The sequence below is a fragment of the Bombina bombina genome, chromosome 2 (genome assembly GCF_027579735.1).
Source record: "Bombina bombina isolate aBomBom1 chromosome 2, aBomBom1.pri, whole genome shotgun sequence".
NCBI classification, from domain to species: domain Eukaryota; kingdom Metazoa; phylum Chordata; class Amphibia; order Anura; family Bombinatoridae; genus Bombina; species Bombina bombina.
In genome coordinates, this window is record NC_069500.1 from 1,274,149,243 (window position 1) to 1,274,175,990 (window position 26,748).

General features: G+C 42.9%; 1 protein-coding gene across 1 annotated transcript in view; it reads left to right on the forward strand.

The window, feature by feature from the left end:
- The window catches only part of SEPSECS (Sep (O-phosphoserine) tRNA:Sec (selenocysteine) tRNA synthase), a 139,956-nt gene that overhangs the window by 59,437 nt on the left and 53,771 nt on the right, over positions 1-26,748 (forward strand). Inside the window, 1 exon segment of the mRNA XM_053704085.1 lies at positions 13,384-13,477. Within this exon segment, the coding sequence (XP_053560060.1) occupies positions 13,384-13,477 (94 nt within the window).

The following is a 26,748-nucleotide window of genomic DNA, read 5'->3' on the forward strand; positions in this document are numbered from 1 at the left end:
TTGAAGTCCCCACCAAGGTATAAAATGCCCATTTGCATTTCAAGTAGTTTGCGGGAGACTTTTTGAAGAAAGAGATGCTGGGAGGAGTTCGGGCAATATACATTGGCTAGCGTGATGGGCTTGTTAAACAAAGTGCCCGTAAGTATCAGAAATCTGCCCTCAGGGTCTTTGTAACTTTGTGAGAGCTGGAAGGGAACCCCTGCACCAAAAAGGATCCCCACCCCATTTTTTTTTTTGGAGCTTGAGGCAAAGTATGCTACTGGGTATCGACGATTGTGCCAATTTGGTTCGTGAGCTATTGCAAAATGCGTTTCCTGTATGAGGACTATGTCCCCATTCATTCTCTGTAGGTCCCTCATAACTATGGCACGTTTGGAGGGGCTATTAAGCCCCTTGGCGTTAACAGTTATAAGTTCAATTGGTCGGGGTTTACCTCTGTTAGTCTGGATCGCCATGGCCACCCTATATGTCCAGCAGTGCGTCGTGGGGGAGAGAGATGAGACGGCAATCCCAGAAGGGAAGGGAGAGAAAAGAGAGAGAGATAGAGAAAGAGAAAGAAGAAGAGAAAGAGAGAGAGAGAGAAGGAGGGAAGAAAAAAAAAAATTGGAGGGGGGGAGAGAGATGCGGGAGGGGGGAGAGATGCGGGAGAGGGGAAAGGGGTAAAAAAGTTTAAAGGGAGTAGGGGACGTGAAATAGAGGAGTCTTCTCTAGGAAGACTAAAACAGTGAATGTGTATCACTTAATAAGAACTGAAAAACATAACCTTAAACATCAAATACAATCAGTAACATTTCCTAAAACAAATAAATTCTGTCACAACTACTTCAAAAACTCAGGGGTAGTTGTCCCTGTGCATATTGCGTGTAAACTTGATTAATTAACATTGTGCTTAGAAATCTGGTTGACCCTTTAGGTTGATTTGAGTGAATTAAGGTGCTTTCCTTATATCCAAATAATCTAGTTATCAACATAATGCTGCTACTCAGCTCTGCATTCTACTTCTCTAGGGTCCATACTATCTGGGCCTAAATGGCTTTTAGTGTTGGTCATATATTAACCCATGTAAGGGTGTTTACATGAGTCCCCGTAGGTTATCTATTGCTAATCCTCTGTCAACCTTAACGCTATGTGTCCACCCTCCCGTACAACCAGCAAGCTCCCGTATCTCAGTGAAGAATCGGGACAGGATATATAAGTGCTTAAATCAATCGGGTGGGAAGGCAAACAGTACAGTGCAGCCTGCTCATGTCTTCGCCAACCACTTCAACATGGGGGTCCTGTTTATATAAGTATATCCCTTCTTAAACTATCTAATGGGCGACCCTTTTGTGTATTCTACTGAACTTGCTATGTTAGTCCCTACCTTCTGCTATAGGGAGATGGGCATTAATGTAGCCACTGAGTCAAAAGGGATGCTAGATAAAAACAATATCGGTTAGCTTGGCTGTATATCGGCTTCTATCACCAGTAATAATATTTCCGGTAATATAGCAGGAACTAAACAGTCCTATATGGCTTTTGGTGCAGTACTCTTAGTGAACACAAGTGTGGCAGTACATATATAAATTTAAAAAAAACCAACAATAAAACAGCATGTTATATACGACCTGGTAGTTTCACAGAGGGGCATAGAGTCCTGTCCTTGGCAAGGTCCATCAGGAGCCGATGCTGCCTGAGACCAATTGTCATTATCCTAGAAAGTAAAATTGGACAATAAAGTAGCAAAAGCAAAATCCGTGAAAGTTTTTCTGGATTCACCCACGGATCTGCTGGATTTCTTCCTGAATTATGGCATTCGGAGCTCTACGAGCTGGTTCTTCCTGATGTGGCGGTTCAATTTCCAGTCCAAGTGCTTGATTAAAGTTGGGGAGATCTCCCAGACCTCGGAGGATGTGTGAGGCATTATTTTTAGTTGCAATGAGGCAGGTGGGGAATCCCCACCTGTATGGGATCCCCTTCTCCTTCAGCACTGATGTGATGTATCTCATGTCTCTCCTCTTTTGCAGCGTAGTGGGGCACAGGTCTGAGTATACTTGAACTTCTGTACCTCTAAAAGTGATTGGATGCCTTGTTCTAGCTAATTTGAGGACTTCTTCTTTGTCCCGAAAAGACAAAAATTTAATAATTATGTTCCTGGGTGGGGCCCTATTTGGTGGTTTAGGGCGTAAAGCTCTGTGTGCTCGCTCTATTTGTACATCCTGTGCTGAGGTGTTGTTTTTTAGGTATCTGATAAATTCCTGTATGTAAAGTTGTATTTCTGGGGGGTCAACTGATTCAGGTATACCTCGAAGGCGCAGATTGCTCCTTCTGCTCCTATTTTCTAGGTCTTCTAAGCGGTCCATAAGGGAGTGACCCATGCCCTCCTGAGCCTGCTGTAAACTAGCCTGATGTTGCACATCGGAGCTAAGAGATTCCTGTTTCTCCTCTACCTGCGTGACACGGTGATCCATAGATGCAATGTCCCTTTTAACCTCCCTGAACATACTTTTGAATTCATGCATCGCACTTTTAATGTCCTCCTTGGAAGATAAGTGTAATATATCTTCTTTTGTAAGATAACTGTGAGAGTTAGTGCTAGGCCTATGCTCATGGACCTGTGCAGTCACTGAGGGCCCCTGAGAGTCCTGCATTGTTTTGCTAGGCGTTTGGGCAGAGTCTGTGGGTATCAAAAAGTTCTCCATCATGGTAGGTTGTGTGCTTTTGGAAGGTTTAGGGTTTCTTTTGGTAGACATTGCAGGCAGAGAGTCTGTATATCTATCTATAAAGGTCCCTTTCTTTGCGCAGTATTGCACCTTTTTTGTGCGTGTCTTTATTATTTATGTATCCTCAAGTATGTTATGCGATTGCGCACCTGATCTACCACTGAGGCCTAGTCTTGTTCTCCAAAAGGGCCTGTTTTTTTTATCCCCTATTTAAGTCAAGCTGCCTGTGCTTGGGGATTCCCTGTGTCCCTATCACCAGGTCTGTTATCTCTTGCAGCGTTTATACCCCCAGAGCCTTGTTAGCTATAAAGTATTCGGCTAGATTATATAATTAGGGCCCGCTCGTGGGTAGCAGTGTGGAGGCCGCCTCCGGGACTCACCCTCATTCCTTTGCTTGCGCTCCGATCAGTCACACTGAGCCCTTCTGACAGCCGTATTCCGGATCGTGGAGGCATATGCTCCGGTGTCGGCCCCCGTTGTGTGTGTAGCCGCTTGCAACGGCGGTATGCTGTGTGCGTTGCTCTCTTCACAGCCTGAGCCACGTGGTCGCGGCCTTCCGTCACTGACGGCAATACAATAATGCGGCTCCGTTTCTTCGACTCTTCAGGTCCCCTGCATGTGCCGCCTTACAGTGGCTGTGGCGATGACTCCTCTGGGGTATGTATGCTGGGGTTCTATGCGATCCGCTACCAGGCCCAGCAGACGTCTCTGCACAAGATGCCGCTTCTGTTTAAGCTCCTCCAAGACTCACCGCTTCTCTAAAGGGAAGGTATCTTGTGGTTCCCCCAAGGTCAGGGATTCTTTCTTGACCCAGTGAGTGGGTTTAGCAATATTGGGTCAACCAGTTTATTTGCGATATAGCACTAGGGACTACGGAGCTCTGTTAAAATGCAGCCATTACAGATCCTGGCTAGGCTCCGCCCCCTAGAATAGTATAATTTTTATTAGATGATTTTATGAGTGTAAATGTAATTTGTAATGTATTTTTGATGTATTTTGTACCACTTTTTCATTTCACAAAAGAGTTAACCAGAGCTCTGAGAACGTGGTAATGATTCTAGCGCAAATCACAATTGCGCTCAGCTTGTAATATGAGTGCAATTTAACCGGCGCGCAAAGGATTGTGTAAACCTGAGTGCAATCGCTTGCGCGCCACTTGTAATCTAGCCCTTAATTGGAATTCTGTGGTACTTTTTGATGACTATGAAAGGGACATAAAACCAATATTTTTTATTTCATGTTTAAGATAGAGCAGTAAAAAAAATTTTTTTTACAATTTAATTATATAATTAAAAAAATATCTTTTTTTTTTTTTTCATCTTTTGTTGAAAAGCAGAAAGGTAAGCTCAGAAGCGTGCACGTGCCTGCAGCTCTATGGGCTCAATTTATTAATTGTTGAGCGGAGATGTTTCTGTAGCGAATCATGTGCGCTGAACATCACTGCAAGCGGACAGCATACGCTCTTCGCATTTATAATTGCACAAGCATTTCGCTAGCTAGCAGAGGCTGTCAATCATTCTTATCGGATCGGGATGTTTTCAATCCACCACCTTTTAGGTGGTGGACAGGGTAAGGAGCAGCGGCTTCTTAACTTTCGTTTCAGGAGAGCCTGAATCAATGGGCCCCCCAAGCAGCAACCGCTGATTAATAAATGGAGCCCTATATGGCAGCAGTTTTGCAAGAATGTTATACATTAGTAAGAGCACTAGATGGCAGCACTATTTACCAGTAAGAGCACTAGATGGCAGCACTATTTACTTCTATTTAGTGCTCTAGACATGTGCACGCTACCTATCTAGATATCTCATTAGCAACGAATACCATGAGACTGAAGTAAATTTAATAATAGAAGTAAAATGGAAATTTTTAAAAATTGTATTCTCCAAAATAATTTTTTGAGTTTCATGTCCCTTTTTAAATAAGGGTCTTTACTGATGCACAATACTAGATGAGGTGATATAGTTTCATGTCCCTTTTTAAATAAGGGTCTTACTGATGCACAATACTAGATGAGGTGATATAGTTTCATGTCCCTTTTTAAATAAGGGTCTTACTGATGCACAATACTAGATGAGGTGATATAGTTTCATGTCCCTTTTTAAATAAGGGTCTTACTGATGCACAATACTAGATGAGGTGATATAGTTTCATGTCCCTTTTTAAATAAGGGTCTTACTGATGCACAATACTAGATGAGGTGATATAGTTTCATGTCCCTTTTTAAATAAGGGTCTTTACTGATGCACAATACTAGATGAGGTGATATAGTTTCATGTCCCTTTTTAAATAAGGGTCTTACTGATACACAATACTAGATGAGGTGATATAGTTTCATGTCTCTTTTAAATAAGGGTCTTGCTGATGCACAATACTAGATGAGGTGATATAGTTTCATGTCCCTTTTAAATGAGGGTCTTGCTGATGCACAATACTAGATGAGGTGATATAGTTTCATGTCCCTTTTAAATGAGGGTCTTGCTGATGCACAATACTAGATGAGGTGATATAGTTTCATGTCCCTTTTAAATGAGGGTCTTGCTGATGCACAATACTAGATGAGGTGATATAGTTTCATGTCTCTTTTAAATAAGGGTCTTGCTGATGCACAATACTAGATGAGGTGATATAGTTTCATGTCTCTTTTAAATAAGGGTCTTGCTGATGCACAATACTAGATGAGGTGATATAGTTTCATGTCCCTTTTTAAATAATGGTCTTACTGATACACAATACTAGATGAGGTGATATAGTTTCATGTCCCTTTTAAATAAGGGTCTTACTGATGCACAATACTAGATGAGGTGATATAGTTTCATGTCCCTTTCAAATAAGGGTCTTACTGATGCACAATACTAGATGAGGTGATATAGTTTCATGTCCCTTTTAAATAAGGGTCTTACTGATGCACAATACTAGATGAGGTGATATAGTTTCATGTCCCTTTCAAATAAGGGTCTTACTGATGCACAATACTAGATGAGGTGATATAGTTTCATGTCCCTTTCAAATAAGGGTCTTACTGATGCACAATACTAGATGAGGTGATATAGTTTCATGTCCCTTTTAAATAAGGGTCTTACTGGTACACAATACTAGATGAGGGGGATATAGTTTCATGTCCCTTTTAAATAAGGGTCTTACTGATACAAAATACTAGATGAGGGGATATATTTCTCTTGTAAGGTGTATCCAGTCCACGGGTTCATCCATTACTTGTGGGATGCATACGAAGAGAGAATCGCTCTACCAGGAACCAGACGTGGACTCCTTGCCCAGTGTGCTTAGAGGAATGTGACTGCACCTCACTGACGAGGCCCATAGGAGGCCGAAACGATCGTCTGGGGTTGCCATGTTCCTTGTTCAGAGGAGAATTGCCTGGTATTTCGGGGCTGGACTGACCTTACTTGGCAGGATCAGACTGATATACTTTAGGAAAGTTTTCTCCTGTGAAAAGCACACTGGTCTAAAAGAGGCTGCTTCCGGGTGGTAAATCGCCATAGAACAAGCCACTGAGCTGTTGTTCGTTCCTGGTTGAGCGCTTCTCTCTTCGTATGCAAATTATTATGATCCTGGGGAAGTCTCCCTATGGGTGATGGGGGAAACCAGACGTGGACTCCTTGCCCAGTGTGCTTAGAGGAATGTGGCTGGACCTCACTGACGAGGCCCATAGGAGGCCGAAACGATCGTCTGGGGTTGTCATGTTCCTTGTTCAGAGGAGAATTGCCTGGTATTTCGGGGCTGGACTGACCTTACTTGGCGGGATCAGACTGATATACTTCAGGAAAGTTTTCTTCTGTGAAAAGCACACTGGTCTAAAAGAGGCTGCTTCCGGGTGGTAAATCGCCATAGAACAAGCCACTGAGCTGTTGTTCGTTCCTGGTAGAGCGCTTCTCTCTTCGTATGCAAATTATTATGACCCTGGGGAAGTCTCCCTATGGGTGATGGGGGAAACCAGACGTGGACTCCTTGCCCAGTGTGCTTAGAGGAATGTGGCTGCACCTCACTGACGAGGCCCATAGGAGGCCGAAACGATCGTCTGGGGTTGTCATGTTCCTTGTTCAGAGGAGAATTGCCTGGTATTTCGGGGCTGGACTGACCTTACTTGGCAGGATCAGACTGATATACTTCAGGAAAGTTTTCTTCTGTGAAAAGCACACTGGTCTAAAAGAGGCTGCTTCCGGGTGGTAAATTGCCATAGAACAAGCCACTGAGCTGTTGTTCGTTCCTGGTTGAGCGCTTCTCTCTTGGTATGCAAATTACTTGTGGGATATTCTCCTTCCCAACAGGAAGCTGCAAGAGGACACCCACAGCAGAGCTGTCTATATAGCTCCTCCCCTAACCCCCACCCCCAGTCATTCTCTTGCAGCTCTCAACAAGATAGGAAGTATCAAGAGTTATGTGGTGACTTAGTGTAGTGTTACCTTCAATCAAAAGTTTGCTATTTTTAAACGGTACCGGCGTTGTACTGTTTTTCTCTCAGGCAGAAATTAGAAGAAGAATTCTGCCTGGAGGTTGATGATCTTAGCGGTTTGTAACTAAGGTCCATTGCTGTTCTCACACATAACTGAAGAGTATGGGAAAACTTCAGTTGGGGGAACGGTCTGCAGATTACCTGCTTTGAGGTATGTAAAGTATTTTTATTTCTAGAGAGATAAGTTCTAGAAAATGCTGACACAGCCTTGTGTAATTGAGGTAAGCCTGATGCAGTGATTTAACAGCGACTGGGATCATGCTTACAAAACAGGGTAATACTCATGTTAATACTCATATTACTTAGTGACAAAACGTTTACATGTTTCTTAAATAGGACGTTTTTTCTCTGAGGGAGATAAGTCTTTATTTGGGGCCTAGTTTTCCACATGGCTAGTCAGATACTCTTAGGAGTACTTTCTTAAGGCCCCTCTGGCATCCAGTACATGGTGGGAGGGGCCTATTTTCGCGCTCTAGATGCGCAGTTTCTTTCAGACTGAGACATCCAGCTTCCCTAGAGGAGTCCTCTGGCATCTGAGGACCACTATAGAGGGTTTATTTCTTCCCTAAATCATATTTGAGGGCAGGTAGGAGCCTCAGCAGAGCTGTGGCAAGGTGATTAACTGTATTTTAACGGTGGTTAACGTTTTTTGAATCCGGTTTGGGCCCTAAAGGGTTAATCATCGATTTGTAAATGGGTGCAATGTTGCTTTAGTCCCTTACACACACTGTAAAAATTTCAAAGACTTCACTATATTTTTACACTGTTTTGCAGTTTAGGTGCTTGTTTTTTTCTCTTAAAGGCACAGTAACGTTTTTATTTAATTGCTGTTTCACATTTATTAAAGTGTTTTCCAAGCTTGCTTGTCTCATTACTAGTCTGTTAAACATGTCTGACATAGAGGAAACTCCTTGTTCAATATGTTTGGAAGCCATTGTGGAACCCCCTCTTAGAATGTGTACCAAATGTACTGAAATTTCTATAAACTATAAAGACCATATTATGGCGCTTAAAGATTTATCTCCAGAGGATTCTCTGTCTGAAAAAAGGGAGATTATGCCATCTAGCTCTCCCCATGTGTCAGAACCTATAACTCCCGCTCAAGTGACGCCAAGTACATCTAGCGCGTCTAATTCTTTTACCTTACAGGACATGGCGGCAGTTATGAATGCTACCCTCTCAGAGGTATTGTCCAAACTGCTAGGGTTACAAGGAAAGCGAGACAGCTCTGGGGCTAGAACAAATACAGAGCTTTCTGACGCTTTAATACCTGTGTCCGATATACCCTGACAATACTCAGAAGCCGAGGCAGGAGAGCTTCTATCTGTGGGTGACATTTCAGATTCAGGGAAGGCGTTGCTTCAATCTGACTCTGAAATGACAGCGTTTAAATTTAAGCTCGAACACCTCCGCTTATTGCTTAGGGAGGTTTTAGCGACTCTGGATGACTGTGAACCCGTTGTAGTTCCAGAGAAATTGTGTAAGATGGACAAATACTTTGCAGTGCCTGTTTACACTGATGTTTTTCTAGTCCCTAAGAGGTTTATGGAAATTATTACTAAGGAATGGGATAGACCAGGTGTCGTTCTCTCCCCCTCCTGCTTTTAAAACGATGTTTCCCATAGATGCCGCCATACGGGACTCGTGGCAGACGGTCCCTAAGGTGGAGGGAGCAGTCTCTACCTTAGCTAAGCGTACAACTATCCCCGTCGAGGACAGTTGTGCTTTCCTAGATCCTATGGATAAAAAATTGGAGGGTCTCCTTAAGAAAAATTTTATACATCAAGGTTTTTTTCTCCAGTCTCTTGCATGCATTGCCCCAGTCACTGCTGCAGCGGCTTTTTGGTTCGAGTCTCTTTAGGAGGCTCTACAGGTGGAGACCCCGTTAGATGAGATTTTAGACAGGATTAAAGCTCTTAAGTTAGCTAATTCCTTTATCTCTGATGCCGTTTTTCATTTAACCAAGCTAACTGCTAAGAATTCAGGTTTTGCCATTCTGGCGCGTAGGGCGCTATGGCTTAAGTCCTGGTCAGCAGACGTTACTTCAAAGTCTAAGCTTCTTAACATCCCCTTCAAGGGACAGACCCTATTTGGGCCGGGTCTGAAGGAGATCATTTCTGATATTACTGGAGGAAAAGGTCACGCCCTTCCTCAGGATAGTTCCAATAAGTTAAGGACCAAACAGAATAATTTTCGTTCCTTTCAAAACTTCAAGAGTGGCGCAGCTTCAGCTTCCTCTAATGCAAAACAAGAGGGAAATTTCGCCCAGTCCAAACCAGTCTGGAGACCTAACCAGGCTTGGAACAAGGGGAAGCAGGCCAAGAAACCTGCTGCTGCCTCTAAGACAGCATGAAGGAGAAGCCCCCGATCCGGGACCAGATCTAGTGGGGGACAGACTTTATCTCTTCGCTCAGGCTTGGGCAAGAGTCGTTCAGGATCCCTGGGCATTAGAGATTGTTTACCAGGGATATCTTCTGGAATTCAAAGGTTCATCTCCAAAGGGGAGATTTCACCTCTCACAACTATCTGCAAACCAGATAAAGAGAGAGGCATTCTTACGTTGCGTTCAAGACCTACTGGTTATGGGAGTGATCCACCCAGTTCCAAGGGAGGAACAGGGGCAGGGTTTCTATTCAAACCTGTTTATAGTTCCCAAAAAAGAGGGAACGTTCAGACCAATCTTGGATCTCAAGATCCTAAACAAATTTCTCAGGGTCCCATCTTTCACGATGGAGACAATCCGAACCATCCTCCCTATGATCCAGGAGGGTCAATATATGACTACCGTGGACTTAAAGGATGCTTATCTCCACATTCCGATTCACAGAGATCATCATCAGTTCCTCAGGTTCGCCTTCCTAGACAGGCATTACCAGTTTGTGGCTCTTCCCTTCAGATTGGCCACGGCGCCAAGAATCTTTACGAAGGTTCTAGGGTCTCTTCTGGCAGTTCTAAGGCCGCGGGGAATAGCAGTGGCTCCTTACCTAGACGACATCCTGATCGAGGCGTCGACTTTTCAAATCGCCAAGTTCCATACGGACATTGTTCTGGCCTTTCTGAGGTCTCACGGTTGGAAGGTGAACAGAGAAAAGAGTTCACTCTCCCCTCTCACAAGAGTTTCCTTCCTAGGAACTCTGATAGATTCAGTGGAAATGAAAATTTTTCTGACAGAGGTCAGGATATCAAAGCTTTTAACTTCTTGCCGTGCTCTTCGTTCCACTTCTCGGCCGTCAGTGGCTCAGTGTATGGAAATGAGCGTCCTGATGGTAGCGGCAATGGACATAGTTCTGTTTGCCCACCTACATCTCAGACCACTGCAACTTTGCATGCTCAATCAGTGGGATGGGTACTACACAGATTTGTCTCCTCTGTTAAATCTGGATCAAGAGACCAGGGATTCTCTTCTCTGGTGGTTATCTCGGGTCCATCTGTCCAGGGGAATGAGTTTCCGCAGGCCAGAGTGGACTATAGTGACGACAGATGCCAGCCTTCTGGGCTGGGGCGCAGTCTGGAATTCCCTGAAGGCTCAGGGTTCGTGGACTCTGGAGGAAGCCCTCCTTCCGATAAACATTCTGGAACTCAGAGCGATATTCAATGCTCTTCAGGATTGGCCTCAGCTAGCTGCGGTCAGGTTCATCAGATTTCAGTCGGACAATATCACGACTGTAGCCTATATCAACCATCAGGGGGGAACAAAGAGTCCTCTGGCAATGATGGAGGTTTCCAAGATAATTCTTTGGGCAGAGGTTCACTCTTGCCATCTCTCAGCTATCCATATCCCAGGAGTAGAGAACTGGGAGGCGGACTTTCTAAGTCGGCAGACTTTTCATCTGGGGGAGTGGGAGCTCCATCCGGAGGTATTTGCCCAGCTGATTCAACTATGGGGCAAACCAGAATTGGATCTGATGGCGTCTCGTCAGAACGCCAAGCTTCCTCGTTACGGGTCCAGGTCAAGGGATCCCCAGCAACGCTGATAGATGCTCTAGCAGTGCCCTGGTCCTTCAGCCTGGCTTATGTGTTTCCACCATTTCCTCTCCTCCCTCGTCTGATTGCCAAGATCAAGCAGGAGAGAGCTTCAGTGATTTTGATAGCTCCTGCATGGCCACGCAGGACTTGGTATGCAGATCTGGTGGACATGTCATCCTTTCCGCCATGGACTCTGCCGCTGAGGCAGGACCTTCTACTCCAAGGTCCATTCAAACATCCAAATCTAATTTCTCTGCTTCTGACTGCTTGGAGATTGAACGCTTGATTTTATCAAATCGTGGTTTCTCCGAGTCGGTCATTGATACCTTGATTCAGGCTCGAAAGCCTGTCACCAGGAAAATATATCATAAGATATGGTGTAAATATCTTCATTGGTGTGAATCCAAGGGTTACTCGTGGAGTAGGGTCAGGATTCCTAAGATATTATCTTTTCTCCAAGAAGGATTGGAAAAGGGATTATCGGCTAGTTCCTTAAAGGGACAGATTTCTGCTCTGTCTATTCTTTTGCACAAGCGTCTGGCTGATGTTCCAGACGTTCAGGCGTTTTGTCAGGCATTGGTTAGAATCAGGCCTGTGTTTAAACCTGTTGCTCCGCCATGGAGTTTAAATTTAGTTCTTAAAGTTCTTCAAGGGGTTCCGTTTCAACCTTTGCATTCCATAGATATCAAGCTTTTATCTTGGAAAGTTCTGTTCCTAGTAGCTGTCTCTTCGGCTCGAAGAGTTTCAGAGTTATCTGCCTTACAGTGTGATCTCCTTATCTGATCTTCCATGCAGATAAGGTAGTTTTGCGTACCAAACCTGGGTTTCTTCCTAAGGTGGTATCTAATAAGAATATCAATCAGGAAATTGTTGTTCCGTCACTGTGGCCTAATCCTTCTTCAAAGAGGGAACGTCTGTTACACAATCTTGACGTGGTTCATGCTTTAAAGTTTTATTTGCAAGCTAATAAGGATTTTCGTCAAACATCTGCATTGTTTGTTGTATATTCTGGAAAGAGGAGAGGCCAAAAGGCTTCAGGCAACTTCTCTTTCTTTTTGGCTGAGAAGCATAATCCGTTTAGCTTATGAGACTGCTGGCCAGCAGCCTCCTGAAAGAATTACAACTCATTCTACTAGAGCGGTAGCTTCCACATGGGCTTTTAAACATGAGGCCTCTGTTGAACAGATTTGTAAGGCGGCGACTTGGTCTTCGCTTCATACTTTTTCTAAATTCTACAAATTTGATACCTTTGCTTCCTTGGAGGCTATTTATGGGAGAAAAGTCTTACAGGCAGTGGTGCCTTCCATTTAAGTTCCTGCCTTGTCCCTCCCTTCATCCGTGTCCTAAAGCTTTGGTATTGGTATCCCACAAGTAATGGATGAACCCGTGGACTGGATACACCTTACAAGAGAAAACAAAATTTATGCTTACCTGATAAATTTCTTTCTCTTGTGGTGTATCCAGTCCACGGCCCGCCCTGTCAATTTAAGGCAGGTGTTTTTTATTTTTAAAATTACAGTCACCACTGCACCCTATAGTTTCTCCTTTTCTTACTTGTCTTCGGTCGAATGACTGGAGGTGGGGGTTAGGGGAGGAGCTATATAGACAGCTCTGCTGTGGGTGTCCTCTTGCAGCTTCCTGTTGGGAAGGAGAATAACCCACAAGTAATGGATGAACCCGTGGACTGGATACACCACAAGAGAGAGAAATTTATCAGGTAAGCATGAATTTTGTTTTTCATGTCCCTTTTAAATAAGGGTCTTACTGATACACAATACTAGATGAGGTGATATAGTTTCATGTCCCTTTTAAATAAGGCTCTTACTGATGCACAATACTAGATGAGGTGATATAGTTTCATGTCCCTTTTAAATAAGGCTCTTACTGATACACACTACTAGATGAGGTGATATAGTTTCATGTCCCTTTTAAATAAGGGTCTTACTGATACACAATACTAGATGAGGTGATATAGTTTCATGTCCCTTTTAAATGAGGGTCTTACTAGTACACAATACTAGATGAGGTGATATAGTTTCATGTCCCTTTGAAATAAGGGTCTTACTGATACAAAATACTAGATGAGGGGATATATTTTCATATTGCTCAGCAGAACTTTCTGTGCAGTCATTTTCGTTCCCAGACTACTAAAATGTTTTGTTCAATACAATTGATTTGAAAAATGCTTTTCACTTGTTTCTATTAATTTGCTGGTTTATAACGTTTATTTATTTATTTTCCTAGGAAATGTTTGTTTATCTTTCCAATGAACTAGAAAAATTAGCCACGACCCACAATGAGCGGCTGTTAAATACACCACACAATCCTATCTCTTTAGGTGCGTATTTTAGTGAGAAACGTATTTTCCATAATATTTGCAGAATTATATTTTTCATTTAAAACATGAGATAAGTGCTATCGTCTTAGTAAAAGAGGGTACAATTTAGGGCTATGCGATATGGGGGGAATCAATTTTTTTTTTAATGAAATATTGCGATTTTATTAAAATATTTTTTTAAACATGCATTTTGCCCAAAACAAAGTACTGTATTTAGTTTGACGCTTTGTGTATTATATTTTTAATATGTGTTTGAGTCAGTGGTTAAAGGGACAGTCTACTCCAGAATTTTATTGTTTATAAAGGTAGATAATCTCTTTATTGCCCATTCCCCAGTTTGCAAAACCAACACTGTTATATTAATACACTTTTATCTCTGTGATTACCTTGTATGTAAGCCTCTGAAGACCTATTATTTCAGTTCTTTTGACAGACTTGGATTTTAGCCAATCAGTGCTGACTCCACGGGAGTAAGCACAATGTTATGTATATGGCACACATGAACTAGCACTGTCTAGCTGTGGAAAACTGTCATAATGCACTGAGATTATAGGTGTCCTTCAAGGGCTTAGAAATTAGCATACGAGCCTATCTAGGTTTAGCTTTCAAGAATGAATACTAAGAGAACAAAGTACATTTGATGATAATATAACAATTTAAAGAATAAAATAGTAATAGTTTAAAGAGATATGAAAGTATGTGTATATGTATATAAATTGTATGCTCTCTCTAAATCATTAGAGCCATGCAACCCAAGTTGTTTCTTACATGATTCAGATAGCATACCATTTCTCCAAATAGGTGTCGTCCGGTCCACGGCGTCATCCTTACTTGTGGGATATTCTCTTCCCCAACAAGGAAATGGCAAAGAGCCCAGCAAAGCTGGTCACATGATCCCTCTAGGCTTCGCCTTCCCCAGTCATTCTACTTTGCCGTTGTACAGGCAACATCTCCACGGAGATGGCTTAGAGTTTTTGGTGTTTAACTGTAGTTTTTATTATTCAATCAAGAGTTTGTTATTTTAAAATAGTGCTGGTATGTACTATTTACTCTGAAACAGAAAAGAGATGAAGATTTCTGTTTGTAAGAGGAAAATGATTTTAGCAACCGTACTAAAACGATGGCTGTTTCCACACAGACTGTTGAGAGGAATTAACTTCAGTTGGGGGAACAGTGAGCAGGACTTTTGCTGCTTTGAGGTATGACACATTTCTAACAAGACGAGTGTAATGCCTGGAAGCTGTCATTTTCCCTATGGGATCCCGGTAAGCCATTTTTATTACAGTAAAGAAAAAAAGGGCTTCACAAGGGCTTTTAAGACTGTAGGACATTTTCTGGGCTAAAACGATTGAGATATAAGCATATTCTTATACTTCATAGCTTTGAGGAATTATTTTATTCTTGGGAATTATGTAAAATAACCGGCAGCACTGTATTGGACTCCTTATTCTCTAGGGGCTTTCCCTAATCATAGCGGCAGAGCCTCATTTTCGCGCCTCTATTGCGCACTTGTTTTTGGGAAGCATGACATGCAGATGCATGTTGTGAGGAGCTCTGATACATAGAAAAGACTTTCACGGAAGGCGTTCATTTGTATCGTATTCCCTTTGGGCTTGGTTGGGTCCAGCAAAGCAGATACCAGGGACTGTAAAGGGGTTAAATATAAAAACGGCTCCGGTTCCGTTATTTTAAGGTTAAAGCTTCAAATTTGGTGTGCAATACTTTTAAGGCTTTAAGACACTGTGGTGAAATTTTGGTGAATTTTGAAGCAATTCCTTCATACTTTTTCACATTTGCAGTAATAAAGTGTGTTCAGTTTAAAATTTAAAGTGAACAGTAACGGTTTCATTTTAAAACGGTTTTTTGTACTTTGTTATCAGTTTATGCCTGTTTTAACATGTCTGAACTACCAGATAGACTGTGTTCTGTATGTGGGGAAGCCAAGGTTCCTTCTCATTTAAATAGATGTGATTTATGTGACACAAAATTTAGAGAAAATGATGCCCAAGATGATTCCTCAAGTGATGGGGAGTAAGCATGGTACTGCATCATCCCCTCCTTCGTCTACACAGTCTTGCCCACACAGGAGGCCCCTAGTACATCTAGTGCGCCAATACTCCTTACTATGCAACAATTATCGGCTGTAATGGATAATTCTATCAAAAACATTTTAGCCAAAATGCCCACTTATAAGCGAAAAGCGCGACTGCTCTGTTTTAGAAAATACTGAAGAGCATGAGGACGCGTGATGATATTGGTTCTGAAGTGCCCTACACCAGTCTGAGGGGGCCCAGGGAGGTTTTGTCTGAGGGAGAAATTTCAGATTCAGGGAAAATTTCTCAACAAGCTGAACCTGATGTGATTACATTCAAATTTAAATTGGAACATCTCCGCGCCCTGCTTAAGGAGGTGTTATCTACTCTGGATGATTGTGAGAATTTGGTCATTCCAGAGAAATTATGTAAAATGGACAAGTTCCTAGAGGTCCCGGGCCCCCCCGAAGCTTTTCCTATACCCAAGCGGGTGGCGGGACATTGTAAACAAAGAATGGGAAAGGCCCGGCATACCTTTCGTCCCTCCCCCTATATTTAAGAAATTCGTTTCCTATGGTCGACCCCAGAAAGGACTTATGGCAGACAGTCCCCAAGGTCGAGGGGGCGGTTTTCTACTCTAAACAAACGCACCACTATACCCATAGAAGATAGTTGTGCTTTCAAAGATCCTATGGATAAAAAATTAGAGGGTTTGCTTAAAAAGATGTTTGTTCAGCAAGGTTACCTTCTACAACCAATTTCATGCATTGTTCCTGTCACTACAGCAGCGTGTTTCTGGTTCGATGAACTAGAAAAGGCGCTCAATAAAGATTCTTCTTTATGAGGAGATTTTGGACAGAATTCATGCTCTCAAATTGGCTAACTCTTTCACCCTAGACGCCACTTTGCAATTGGCTAGATTAGCGGCGAAAAATTCTGGGTTTGCTATTGTAGGGCGCGCAGAGTCGCTTGGCTAAAATCTTGGTCAGCGGATGCGTCTTCCAAGAACAAATTGCTTAACATTCCTTTCAAGGGGAAAACGCTGTTTGGCCCTGACTTGAAAGAGATTTGATTTTCTGGATATCACTGGGGGCAAGGGCACGCCCTTCCTCAGGATAGGTCTTTCAAGGCCAAAAAATAAACCGTAATTTTCGTCCCTTTCGCAGAAACGGACCAGCCCCAAGTGCTACGTCCTCTAAGCAAGAGGGTAATACTTCTCAAGCCAAGCCAGCCTGGAGGCCAATGCAAGGCTGGAACAAAGGTAAGCAGGCCAAGAAACCTGCACTGCTACCAAGACAGCATGAGATGTTGAGGCCCCCCGATCCGGGACCGATCTGGTGGGGGGCAGACTCCTCTCTCTTCGCTCAGGCTTGGGCAAGAGATGTTCTGGATCCTGGGCGCTAGAAATAGTCTCCCAAGTTTATCTTTTCTGGAATTCAAGGGGCTTCCCCCAAGGGGGAGGTTCCACAGGTCTCAATTGTCTTCAGACCACATAAAAAAACAGGCATTCTTACATTGTGTAGAAGACCTGTTAAAAATAGGAGTGATTCATCCTGTTCCATTAGGAGAACAAGGGATGGGGTTCTACTCCAATCTGTTCGTAGTTCCCAAAAAAGAGGGAACGTTCAGACCAATCTTAGATCTCAAGATCCTAAACAAGTTTCTCAAGGTTCCATCGTTCAAAATGGATACCATTCGAACAATTCTTCCTTCCATCCAGGAAGGTCAATTCATGACCACGGTGGATTTAAAGGATGCGTATCTACATATTCCTATCCACAAGGAACATCATCGGTTCCTAAGGTTCGCATTTCTGGACAAGCATTACCAGTTTGTGGCACTTCCGTTCGGATTAGCCACTGCTCCAAGAATTTTCACAAAGGTACTAGGGTCCCTTCTAGCGGTGCTAAGACCAAGGGGCATTGCAGTAGTACCTTACTTGGACGACATACTGATTCAAGCGTCGTCCCTTCCACAAGCAAAGGCTCACACGGACATTGTCCTGGCCTTTCTCAGATCTCTCGGGTGGAAAGTGAACGTAGAAAAAGTTCTCTATCTCCGTCAACAAGGGTTCCCTTCTTGGGAACAATAATAGACTCCTTAGAAATGAGGATTTTTCTGACAGAGGCCAGAAAATCAAAACTTCTAAACTCTTGTCAAATACTTCATTCTGTTCCTCTTCCTTCCATAGCGCAGTGCATGGGAAGTAATAGGTTTGATGGTAGCGGCAATGGACATAGTTCCTTTTGCGCGAATTCATCTAAGACCATTACAACTGTGCATGCTCAGTCAGTGGAATGGGGATTATACAGACTTGTCTCCGATGATACAAGTAGATCAGAGGACCAGAGATTCACTCCGTTGGTGGCTGTCCCTGGACAACCTGTCACAGGGGATGAGCTTCCGCAGACCAGAGTGGGTCATTGTCACGACCGACGCCAGTCTGGTGGGCTGGGGCGCGGTCTGGGGACCCCTGAAAGCTCAGGGTCTTTGGTCTCGGGAAGAATCTCTTCTCCCGATAAATATTCTGGAACTGAGAGCGATATTCAATGCTCTCAAGGCTTGGCCTCAGCTAGCAAAGGCCAAATTCATACGGTTTCAATCAGACAACATGACGACTGTTGCGTACATCAACCATTCAGGGGGAACAAGGAGTTCCCTGGCGATGGAAGAAGTGACCAAAATCATTCAATGGTCGGAGACTCACTCCTGCCACTTGTCGGCAATCCACATCCCAGGAGTGGAAAATTGGGAAAGCGGATTTTCTGAGTCGTCAGACATTTCATCCGGGGGAGTGGGAACTCCAACGGAAATCTTTGCCCAAATTACTCAATTGTGGGGCATTCCAGACATGGATCTGATGGCCTCTCGTCAGAACTTCAAGGTTCCTTGCTACGGGTCCAGATCCAGGGATCCCAAGGCGACTCTAGTAGATGCACTAGTAGCACCTTGGACCTTCAAACTAGCTTATGTATTCCCGCCGTTTCCTCTCATCCCCAGGCTGGTAGCCAGGATCAATCAGGAGAGGGCATCGGTGATCTTGATAGCTCCTGCGTGGCCATGCAGGACTTGGTATGCAGACCTGGTGAATATGTCATCGGCTCCACCATGGAAGCTACCTTTGAGACGAGACCCTTCTTGTTCAAGGTCCGTTCGAACATCCGAATCTGGTCTCACTCCAACTGACTGCTTGGAGATTGAACGCTTGATCTTATCAAAGCGAGGGTTCTCAGATTCTGTCATTGATACTCTTGTTCAGGCCAGAAAGCCTGTAACTAGAAAATCTACCACAAAATATGGAAAAAATATATCTGTTGGTGTGAATCTAAAGGATTCCCTTGGGACAAGATAAAAATTCCTAGATTCTATCCTTTCTTCAAGAAGGTTTGGAGAAAGGATTATCTGCAAGTTCTTTGAAGGGACAGATTTCTGCCTTGTCTGTGTTACTTCACAAAAAGCTGGCAGCTGTGCCAGATGTTCAAGCCTTTGTTCAGGCTCTGGTTAGAATCAAGCCTGTTTACAAACCTTTGACTCCTCCTTGGAGTCTCAATTTAGTTCTTTCAGTTCTTCAGGGGGTTCCGTTTGAACCCCTTACATTCCGTTGATATTAAGTTATTATCTTGGAAAGTTTTGTTTTTGGTTGCAATTTCTTCTGCTAGAAGAGTTTCAGAATTATCTGCTCTGCAGTGTTCTCCCCCTTATCTGGTGTTCCATGCCAGATAAGGTGGTTTTGCGTACTAAACCTGGTTTTCTTCCGAAAGTTGTTTCTAACAAAAACATTAACCAGGAGATAGTCGTGCCTTCTTTGTGTCCGAATCCAGTTTCAAAGAAGGAACGTTTGTTGCACAATTTGGATGTAGTTAGTGCTCTAAAATTCTATTTAGATGCTACAAAGGATTTTAGACAAACATCTTCCTTGTTTGTTGTTTATTCTGGTAAAAAGGAGAGGTCAAAAAAGCAACTTCTACCTCTCTCTCTTTTTGGCTTAAAAGCATCATCAGATTGGCTTACGAGACTGCCGGACGGCAGCCTCCTGAAAGAATCACAGCTCATTCCACTAGGGCTGTGGCTTCCACATGGGCCTTCAAGAACGAGGCTTCTGTTGATCAGATATGTAAGGCAGCGACTTGGTCTTCACTGCACACTTTTACTAAATTTTACAAATTTGATACTTTTGCTTCTTCTGAGGCTATTTTTGGGAGAAAGGTTTTGCAAGCCGTGGTGCCTTCCATCTAGGTGACCTGATTTGCTCCCTCCCTTCATCCGTGTCCTAAAGCTTTGGTATTGGTTCCCACAAGTAAGGATGACGCCGTGGGCCGGACACACCAATGTTGGGGAAACAGAAATTATGTTTAACAGATAAATTACTTTCTCCAACGGTGTGTCCGGTCCACGGCCCGCCCTGGTTTTTTTAATCAGGTCTGATAATTTATTTTCTTTAACTACAGTCACCACGGTATCATATGATTCTCCTATGCAAATATTCCTCCTTTACGTCGGTCGAATGACTGGGGAAGGCGGAGCCTAGGAGGGATCATGTGACCAGCTTTGCTGGGCTCTTTGCCATTTCCTGTTGGGGAAGAGAATATCCCACAAGTAAGGATGACGCCGTGGACCGGACACACCGTTGGAGAAAGTAATTTATCAGGTAAACATAAATTTCTGTTTTTTTACAACTTTCTAATTTACTTGAATTGTCAACTTTGCTTCATTCTCTTTGCATCCTTTGTTGAAACAGCAGCAATGTGCTACTGGGGAGATAGCTGAACACATTACAACAAATGCTACCTAAAAGAACAAAGCAAATTAGATAATAGAAGTACTTTGGAAAGTTGTTTAAAATGATATACTATATCTGAATCATGGAAGAAAAGTTTTGGGTTTTATGTCCCTTTAACCTTTAATTTTATTAGCGTCCCTTTATAATTTTGAATTTAATGTTTAAAACATATAAAAAAAAGTGAATGATATAGTTGCTACAGCTTTTACCCTGTCCCAGATATATTAAATAAAAGATGCCAGTTCAGAACGAGGAAGCAGTGGTTTATTATATTTAATAAATCTGTTTTGTTAGCACAAAAATCAGAAGAAAACTGAGAGTCCCTTATATAAATGATGTATACTGTATATGTACTGTATCCAACATATTACACATAACAAGGCTGTAGTAGGTAAAGAAAAGGCTCATTATTCATGTCATATTGCCTTCCTGTCTCCATTGTGTCACGAATTGTGTTATCAGCACAACACAGCTACTTACTCTAAGCGCTTACTGAGAAGTTCTCAGCTCAGCACTGTGATCAAATGGATACGTTATTTACAATTGTCCATTATATAATTTAAATACATACAGACTCCAGGAAAGCAGCATCTCTTGTGATTACATCAAGTCGTAAGGAATTGCGATGTAACACCAGCTTTTTACTACTCATTTAGAAGCAAATATATTTCTAAATCTATGAATGGGACATTTGAAAGTCTTGTGCTAATTTATACATTAGAACAGTTTGTGTATCATACCTGGAAATTGTTGCCAGCTAAATTTACTTCCTTACTTCTCATTAGCCAGTAAAGGTAGAGGGGGCAGATACATAATTGGCTAATGTTCCCAGCTATTTTTTTTTAATGGATGGCCAACAGCACAAAATGCCTGCCCTGATTGGCTGATGATGATGGAAGGTGTATTTTAAATTATTGAAGTATATATTATATGGGAAAACCACCATTGACTTCAATAGAAATCCTGATTAGTGCGACTAGACATTCACATCCTGCAAATGTTTATACACTCTCTTCCCCAAGCAAAGTAACTTTTCTCCAACATAGGTGTGTCCGGTCCACGGCGTCATCCTTACTTGTGGGATATTCTCTTCCCCAACAGGAAATGGCAAAGAGCCCAGCAAAGCTGGTCACATGATCCCTCCTAGGCTCCGCCTTCCCCAGTCATTCTCTTTGCCGTTGCACAGGCAACATCTCCACGGAGATGGCTAAGAGTTTTTTGGTGTTTAAATGTAGTTTTTATTCTTCAATCAAGAGTTTGTTATTTTAAAATAGTGCTGGTATGTACTATTTACTCTGAAACAGAAAAGAGATGAAGATTTCTGTTTGTAAGAGGAAAATGATTTTAGCAACCGTTACTAAAATCGATGGCTGTTTCCACACAGGACTGTTGAGATGAATTAACTTCAGTTGGGGGAAACAGTGAGCAGACTTTTGCTGCTTGAGGTATGACACATTTCTAACAAGACTTGGTAATGCTGGAAGCTGTCATTTTCCCTATGGGATCCGGTAAGCCATTTTCTTAGTTTTAAATATAAGAATAAAGGGCTTCACAAGGGCTTTAAAGACTGGTAGACATTTTTCTGGGCTAAAACGATTACTTATAAGCTTATTTAATGGTTTATAACTTTGAAGAGTTATTTTAATCTTGGGAATTCTGTTAAAAAAACGGCAGGCACTGTATTGGACACCTTTTTCACTGGGGGCCTTTTCTAGTCATAGGCAGAGCCTCATTTTCGCGCCACTAATGCGCAGTTGTTTTTGAGAAGCAAGGCATGCAGATGCATGTGTGAGGAGCTCAGATCCACTGAAAAAGCTTATTGAAGGCGTCATTTGGTATCGTATTCCCCCTGGGCTTGGTTGGGTCTCAGCAAAGCAGATACCAGGGACTGTATAGGGGTTAAATGTAAAACGGCTCCGGTTTCCGTTATTTTAAGAGTTAAAGCTTTCAAAATTTGATGTGCAATACTTTTAAGGCTTTAAGACACTGTGGTGAAATTTTGAACAATTCCTTCATACTTTTGCACATATTCAGTAATAAAGTGTGTTCAGTTTAAAATTTAAAGTGACAGTAACGGTTTTATTTTAAAACGTTTTTTGTGCTTTGTTATCAAGTTTATGCCTATTAACATGTCTGAACCATCAGATAGACGATGTTCTGTATGTTCGGAAGCAAGGTTCCTCTCCATTTAAATATATGTGATGAATGTGACAAACAAAGTAGGGACAATGATGCCACTGATAATAATGTTGCCCAAAATGATTCCTTAAGTGAGGGGAGTAAGCATGGTACTGCATCATCTCCTTCTATGTCTACACCAGTCTTGCCCACTCAGGAGGTCCCTAGTTCATCTAGTGCGCCCAATCCTCCTTACTATGCAACAATTAACGGCTGTAATGGATAATTCTATTAAAAACATTTTAGCCAAAATGCCCACTTATCAGCGAAAGCGCAACTGCTCTGTTTTAGATACTGAAGAGCATGAGGACGCTGATGATAATGGTTCTGACATGCCCTTACACCAGTCTGAAGGGGCCAGGGAGGTTTTGTCTGAGGGAGAAATTTCAGATTCAGGAAAAATTTCTCAACAAGCTGAACCTGACGTTATTACATTCAAATTTAAATTGGAACATCTCCGCGCTCTGCTTAAGGAGGTGTTATCTACTCTGGATGATTGTGACAATTTGGTCATTCCAGAGAAATTATGTAAGATGGACAAGTTCCTAGAGGTCCCGGTGCCCCCCGAAGCTTTTCCTATACCCAAGCGGGTGGCGGACATTGTAAATAAAGAATGGGAAAGGCCCGGCATACCTTTTGTCCCTCCCCCTATATTTAAGAAATTATTTCCTATGGTCGACCCCAGGAAGGACTTATGGCAGACAGTCCCCAAGGTCGAGGGGGGCGGGTTTCTACTCTAAACAAACGCACCACTATCCCTATAGAAGATAGTTGTGCTTTCAAAGATCCTATGGATAAAAAATTAGAGGGTTTGCTTAAAAAGATGTTTGTTCAGCAAGGTTACCTTCTACAACCAATTTCATGCATTGTTCCTGTCACTACAGCAGCGTGTTTCTGGTTCGAAGAACTAGAAAAGTCGCTCAATAAAGCATCTTCTTATGAGGAGGTTATGGACAGAGTTCAAGCACTTAAATTGGCTAACTCTTTTACCTTAGACGCCACTTTGCAATTAGCTAGATTAGCGGCGAAAAATTCAGGTTTTGCTATTGTGGCGCGCAGAGCGCTTTGGCTAAAGTCTTGGTCAGCGGATGTGTCCTCCAAGAACAAATTGCTTAACATCCCTTTCAAGGGGAAAACGCTGTTTGGCCTGACTTGAAAGAGATTATTTCAGACATCACTGGGGGAAAGGGCCACGCCCTTCCTCAGGATAGGTCTTTTAAGGCTAAAAATAAAACAAATTTTCGTCCCTTTCGCAGAAACGGACCAGCCTCAAATTCTACATCCTCTAAGCAAGAGGGTAATTCTTCTCAAACCAAGCCAGCCTGGAGACCGATGCAAGGCTGGAACAAAGGTAAGCAGGCCAAGAAGCCTGCTACCGCTACTAAGACAGCATGAGATGCTGGCCCCCGATCCGGGACCGGATCTGGTGGGGGGCAGACTCTCTCTCTTCGCTCAGGCTTGGGCAAGAGATGTTCAGGATCCTTAGGCACTAGAAATAGTTTCTCAGGTTATCTCCTGGAATTCAAGGAACTACCCCAAGGGGAAGGTTCCACAGGTCTCAATTGTCTTCAGACCAAATAAAGACAGGCATTCTTACATTGTGTAGAAGACCTGTTAAAAATGGGAGTGATTCATCCTGTTCCACTAGGAGAACAAGGGATGGGGTTTTACTCCAATCTGTTCATAGTTCCCAAAAAAAGAGGGAACATTCAGGCCAATTTTGGATCTCAAGATCCTAAACAAATTTCTCAGGGTTCCATCGTTCAAAATGGAAACCATTCGGACAATTCGTCCTACCATCCAGGAAGGTCAATTCATGACCACGGTGGGATTTAAAGGATGCGTATCTACATATTCCTATCCACAAGGAACATCATCGGTTCCTAAGGTTCGCCTTTCTGGACAAGCATTACCAGTTTGTGGCACTTCCATTCGGACTAGCCACTGCTCAAGAATTTTCACAAAGGTACTAGGGTCCCTTCTAGCGGTGCTAAGGCCAAGGGGCATTGCAGTAGTACCTTACTTGGACGACATACTGATTCAAGCGTCGTCTCTGCCACAAGCAAAGGCTCATACGGACATTGTCCTAGCCTTTCTCAGATCTCACGGGTGGAAAGTGAACGTAGAAAAAAGTTCTCTATTCCCGTCAACAAGAGTTCCCTTCTTGGGAACAATAATAGACTCCTTAGAAATGAAGATTTTTCTGACAGAGGCCAGAAAATCAAAACTTCTAAGCTCTTGTCAAGTACTTCATTCTGTTCTTCTTCCTTCCATAGCGCAGTGCATGGAAGTAATAGGTTTGATGGTTGCGGCAATGGACATAGTTCCTTTTGCGCGAATTCATCTAAGACCATTACAACTGTGCATGCTCAGACAGTGGAATGGGGATTATACAGACTTGTCCCCGACTTCCAAGTAGATCAGAGGACCAGAGATTTCACTCCGTTGGTGGCTGACCCTGGACAACCTGTCTCAAGGGATGAGCTTCCGCAGACCAGAGTGGGTCATTTGTCACGACCGACGCCAGTCTGGTGGGCTGGGGCGCGGTCTGGAACCCCTGAAAAGCTCAGGGTCTATGGTCTCGGGAAGAATCTCTTCTCCCGATAAACATTCTGGAACTGAGAGGCGATATTCAATGCTCTCAGGCTTGGCCTCAACTAGCAAAGGCCAAATTCATAAGGTTTCAATCAGACAACATGACGACTGTTTGCATATATCAACCATCAGGGGGGAACAAGGAGTTCCCTGGCGATGGAAGAAGTGACCAAAGTAATTCAATGGGCGGAGATTCACTCCTGCCACTTGTCTGCAATCCACATCCCAGGAGTGGAAAATTGGGAAGCGGATTTTCTGAGTCGTCAGACATTTCATCCGGGGGAGTGGGAACTCCATCCGGAAATCTTTGCCCACATAACTCATTTATGGGGCATTCCAGACGTGGATCCTGATGGCGTCTCGTCAGAACTTCAAGGTTCCTTGCTACGGGTCCAGATCCAGGGATCCCAAGGCGACTCTAGTAGATGCACTAGTAGCGCCCTGGACCTTCAAACCTAGCTTATGTATTCCCACCGTTTCCTCTCATTCCCAGGCTGGTAGCCAGGATCAATCAGGAGAGGGCTTCGGTGATCTTGATAGCTCCTGCGTGGCCACGCAGGACTTGGTATGCAGACCTGGTGAATATGTCATCGGCTCCACCATGGAAGCTACCTTTGAGATGGGACCTTCTTGTTCAAGGTCCGTTCGAACATCCGAATCTGGCCTCACTCCAACTGACTGCTTGGAGATTGAACGCTTGATTTTATCAAAGCGTGGGTTCTCAGATTTCTGTCATTGATACTCTTATTCAGGCTAGAAAGCCTGTAACTAGAAAAATTTACCATAAAGTATGGAAAAAATATATCTGTTGGTGCGAATCGAAAGGATTCCCATGGAACAAGATAAAAATTCCTAAAATTCTATCCTTTCTACAAGAGGGTTTGGAGAAAGGATTATCTGCAAGTTCTTTGAAGGGACAGATTTCTGCTTTATCTGTTTTACTTCACAAAAAGCTGGCGGCTGTGCCAGATGTCAAGCTTTTGTTCAGGCTCTGGTTAGAATCAAGCCTGTTTACAAACCTTTGACTCCTCCTTGGAGTCTCAATTTAGTTCTTTCAGTTCTTCAAGGGGTCCGTTTGAACCTTACATTCCGTAGATATTAAGTTTTTATCTTGGAAAGTTTTGTTTTGGTTGCAATTTCTTCTGCTAGAAGAGTTTCAGAGTTATCTGCTCTGCAGTGTTCTCCTCCTTATCTGGTGTTCCATGCAGATAAGGTGGTTTTGCGTACTAAACCTGGTTTTCTTCCGAAAGTTGTTTCTAACAAAAATATTAACCAGGAGATAGTTGTGCCTTCTTTGTGTCCGGATCCAGTTTCAAAGAAGGAACGTTTGTTGCACAATTTGGATGTAGTTCGTGCTCTAAAATTCTATTTAGAGGCTACAAAGGATTTCAGACAAACATCTTCCTTGTTTGTTGTTTATTCTGGTAAAAGGAGAGGTCAAAAAGCAACTTCTACCTCTCTCTCTTTTTGTCTTAAAAGCATCATCCGATTGGCTTATGAGACTGCCGGACGGCAGCCTCCTGAAAGAATCACAGCTCATTCCACTAGGGGCTGTGGCTTCCACATGGGCCTTCAAGAACGAGGCTTCTGTTGATCAGATATGTAAGGCAGCGACTTGGTCTTCACTGCACACTTTTACCAAATTTACAAATTTGATACTTTTTGCTTCTTCTGAGGCTATTTTT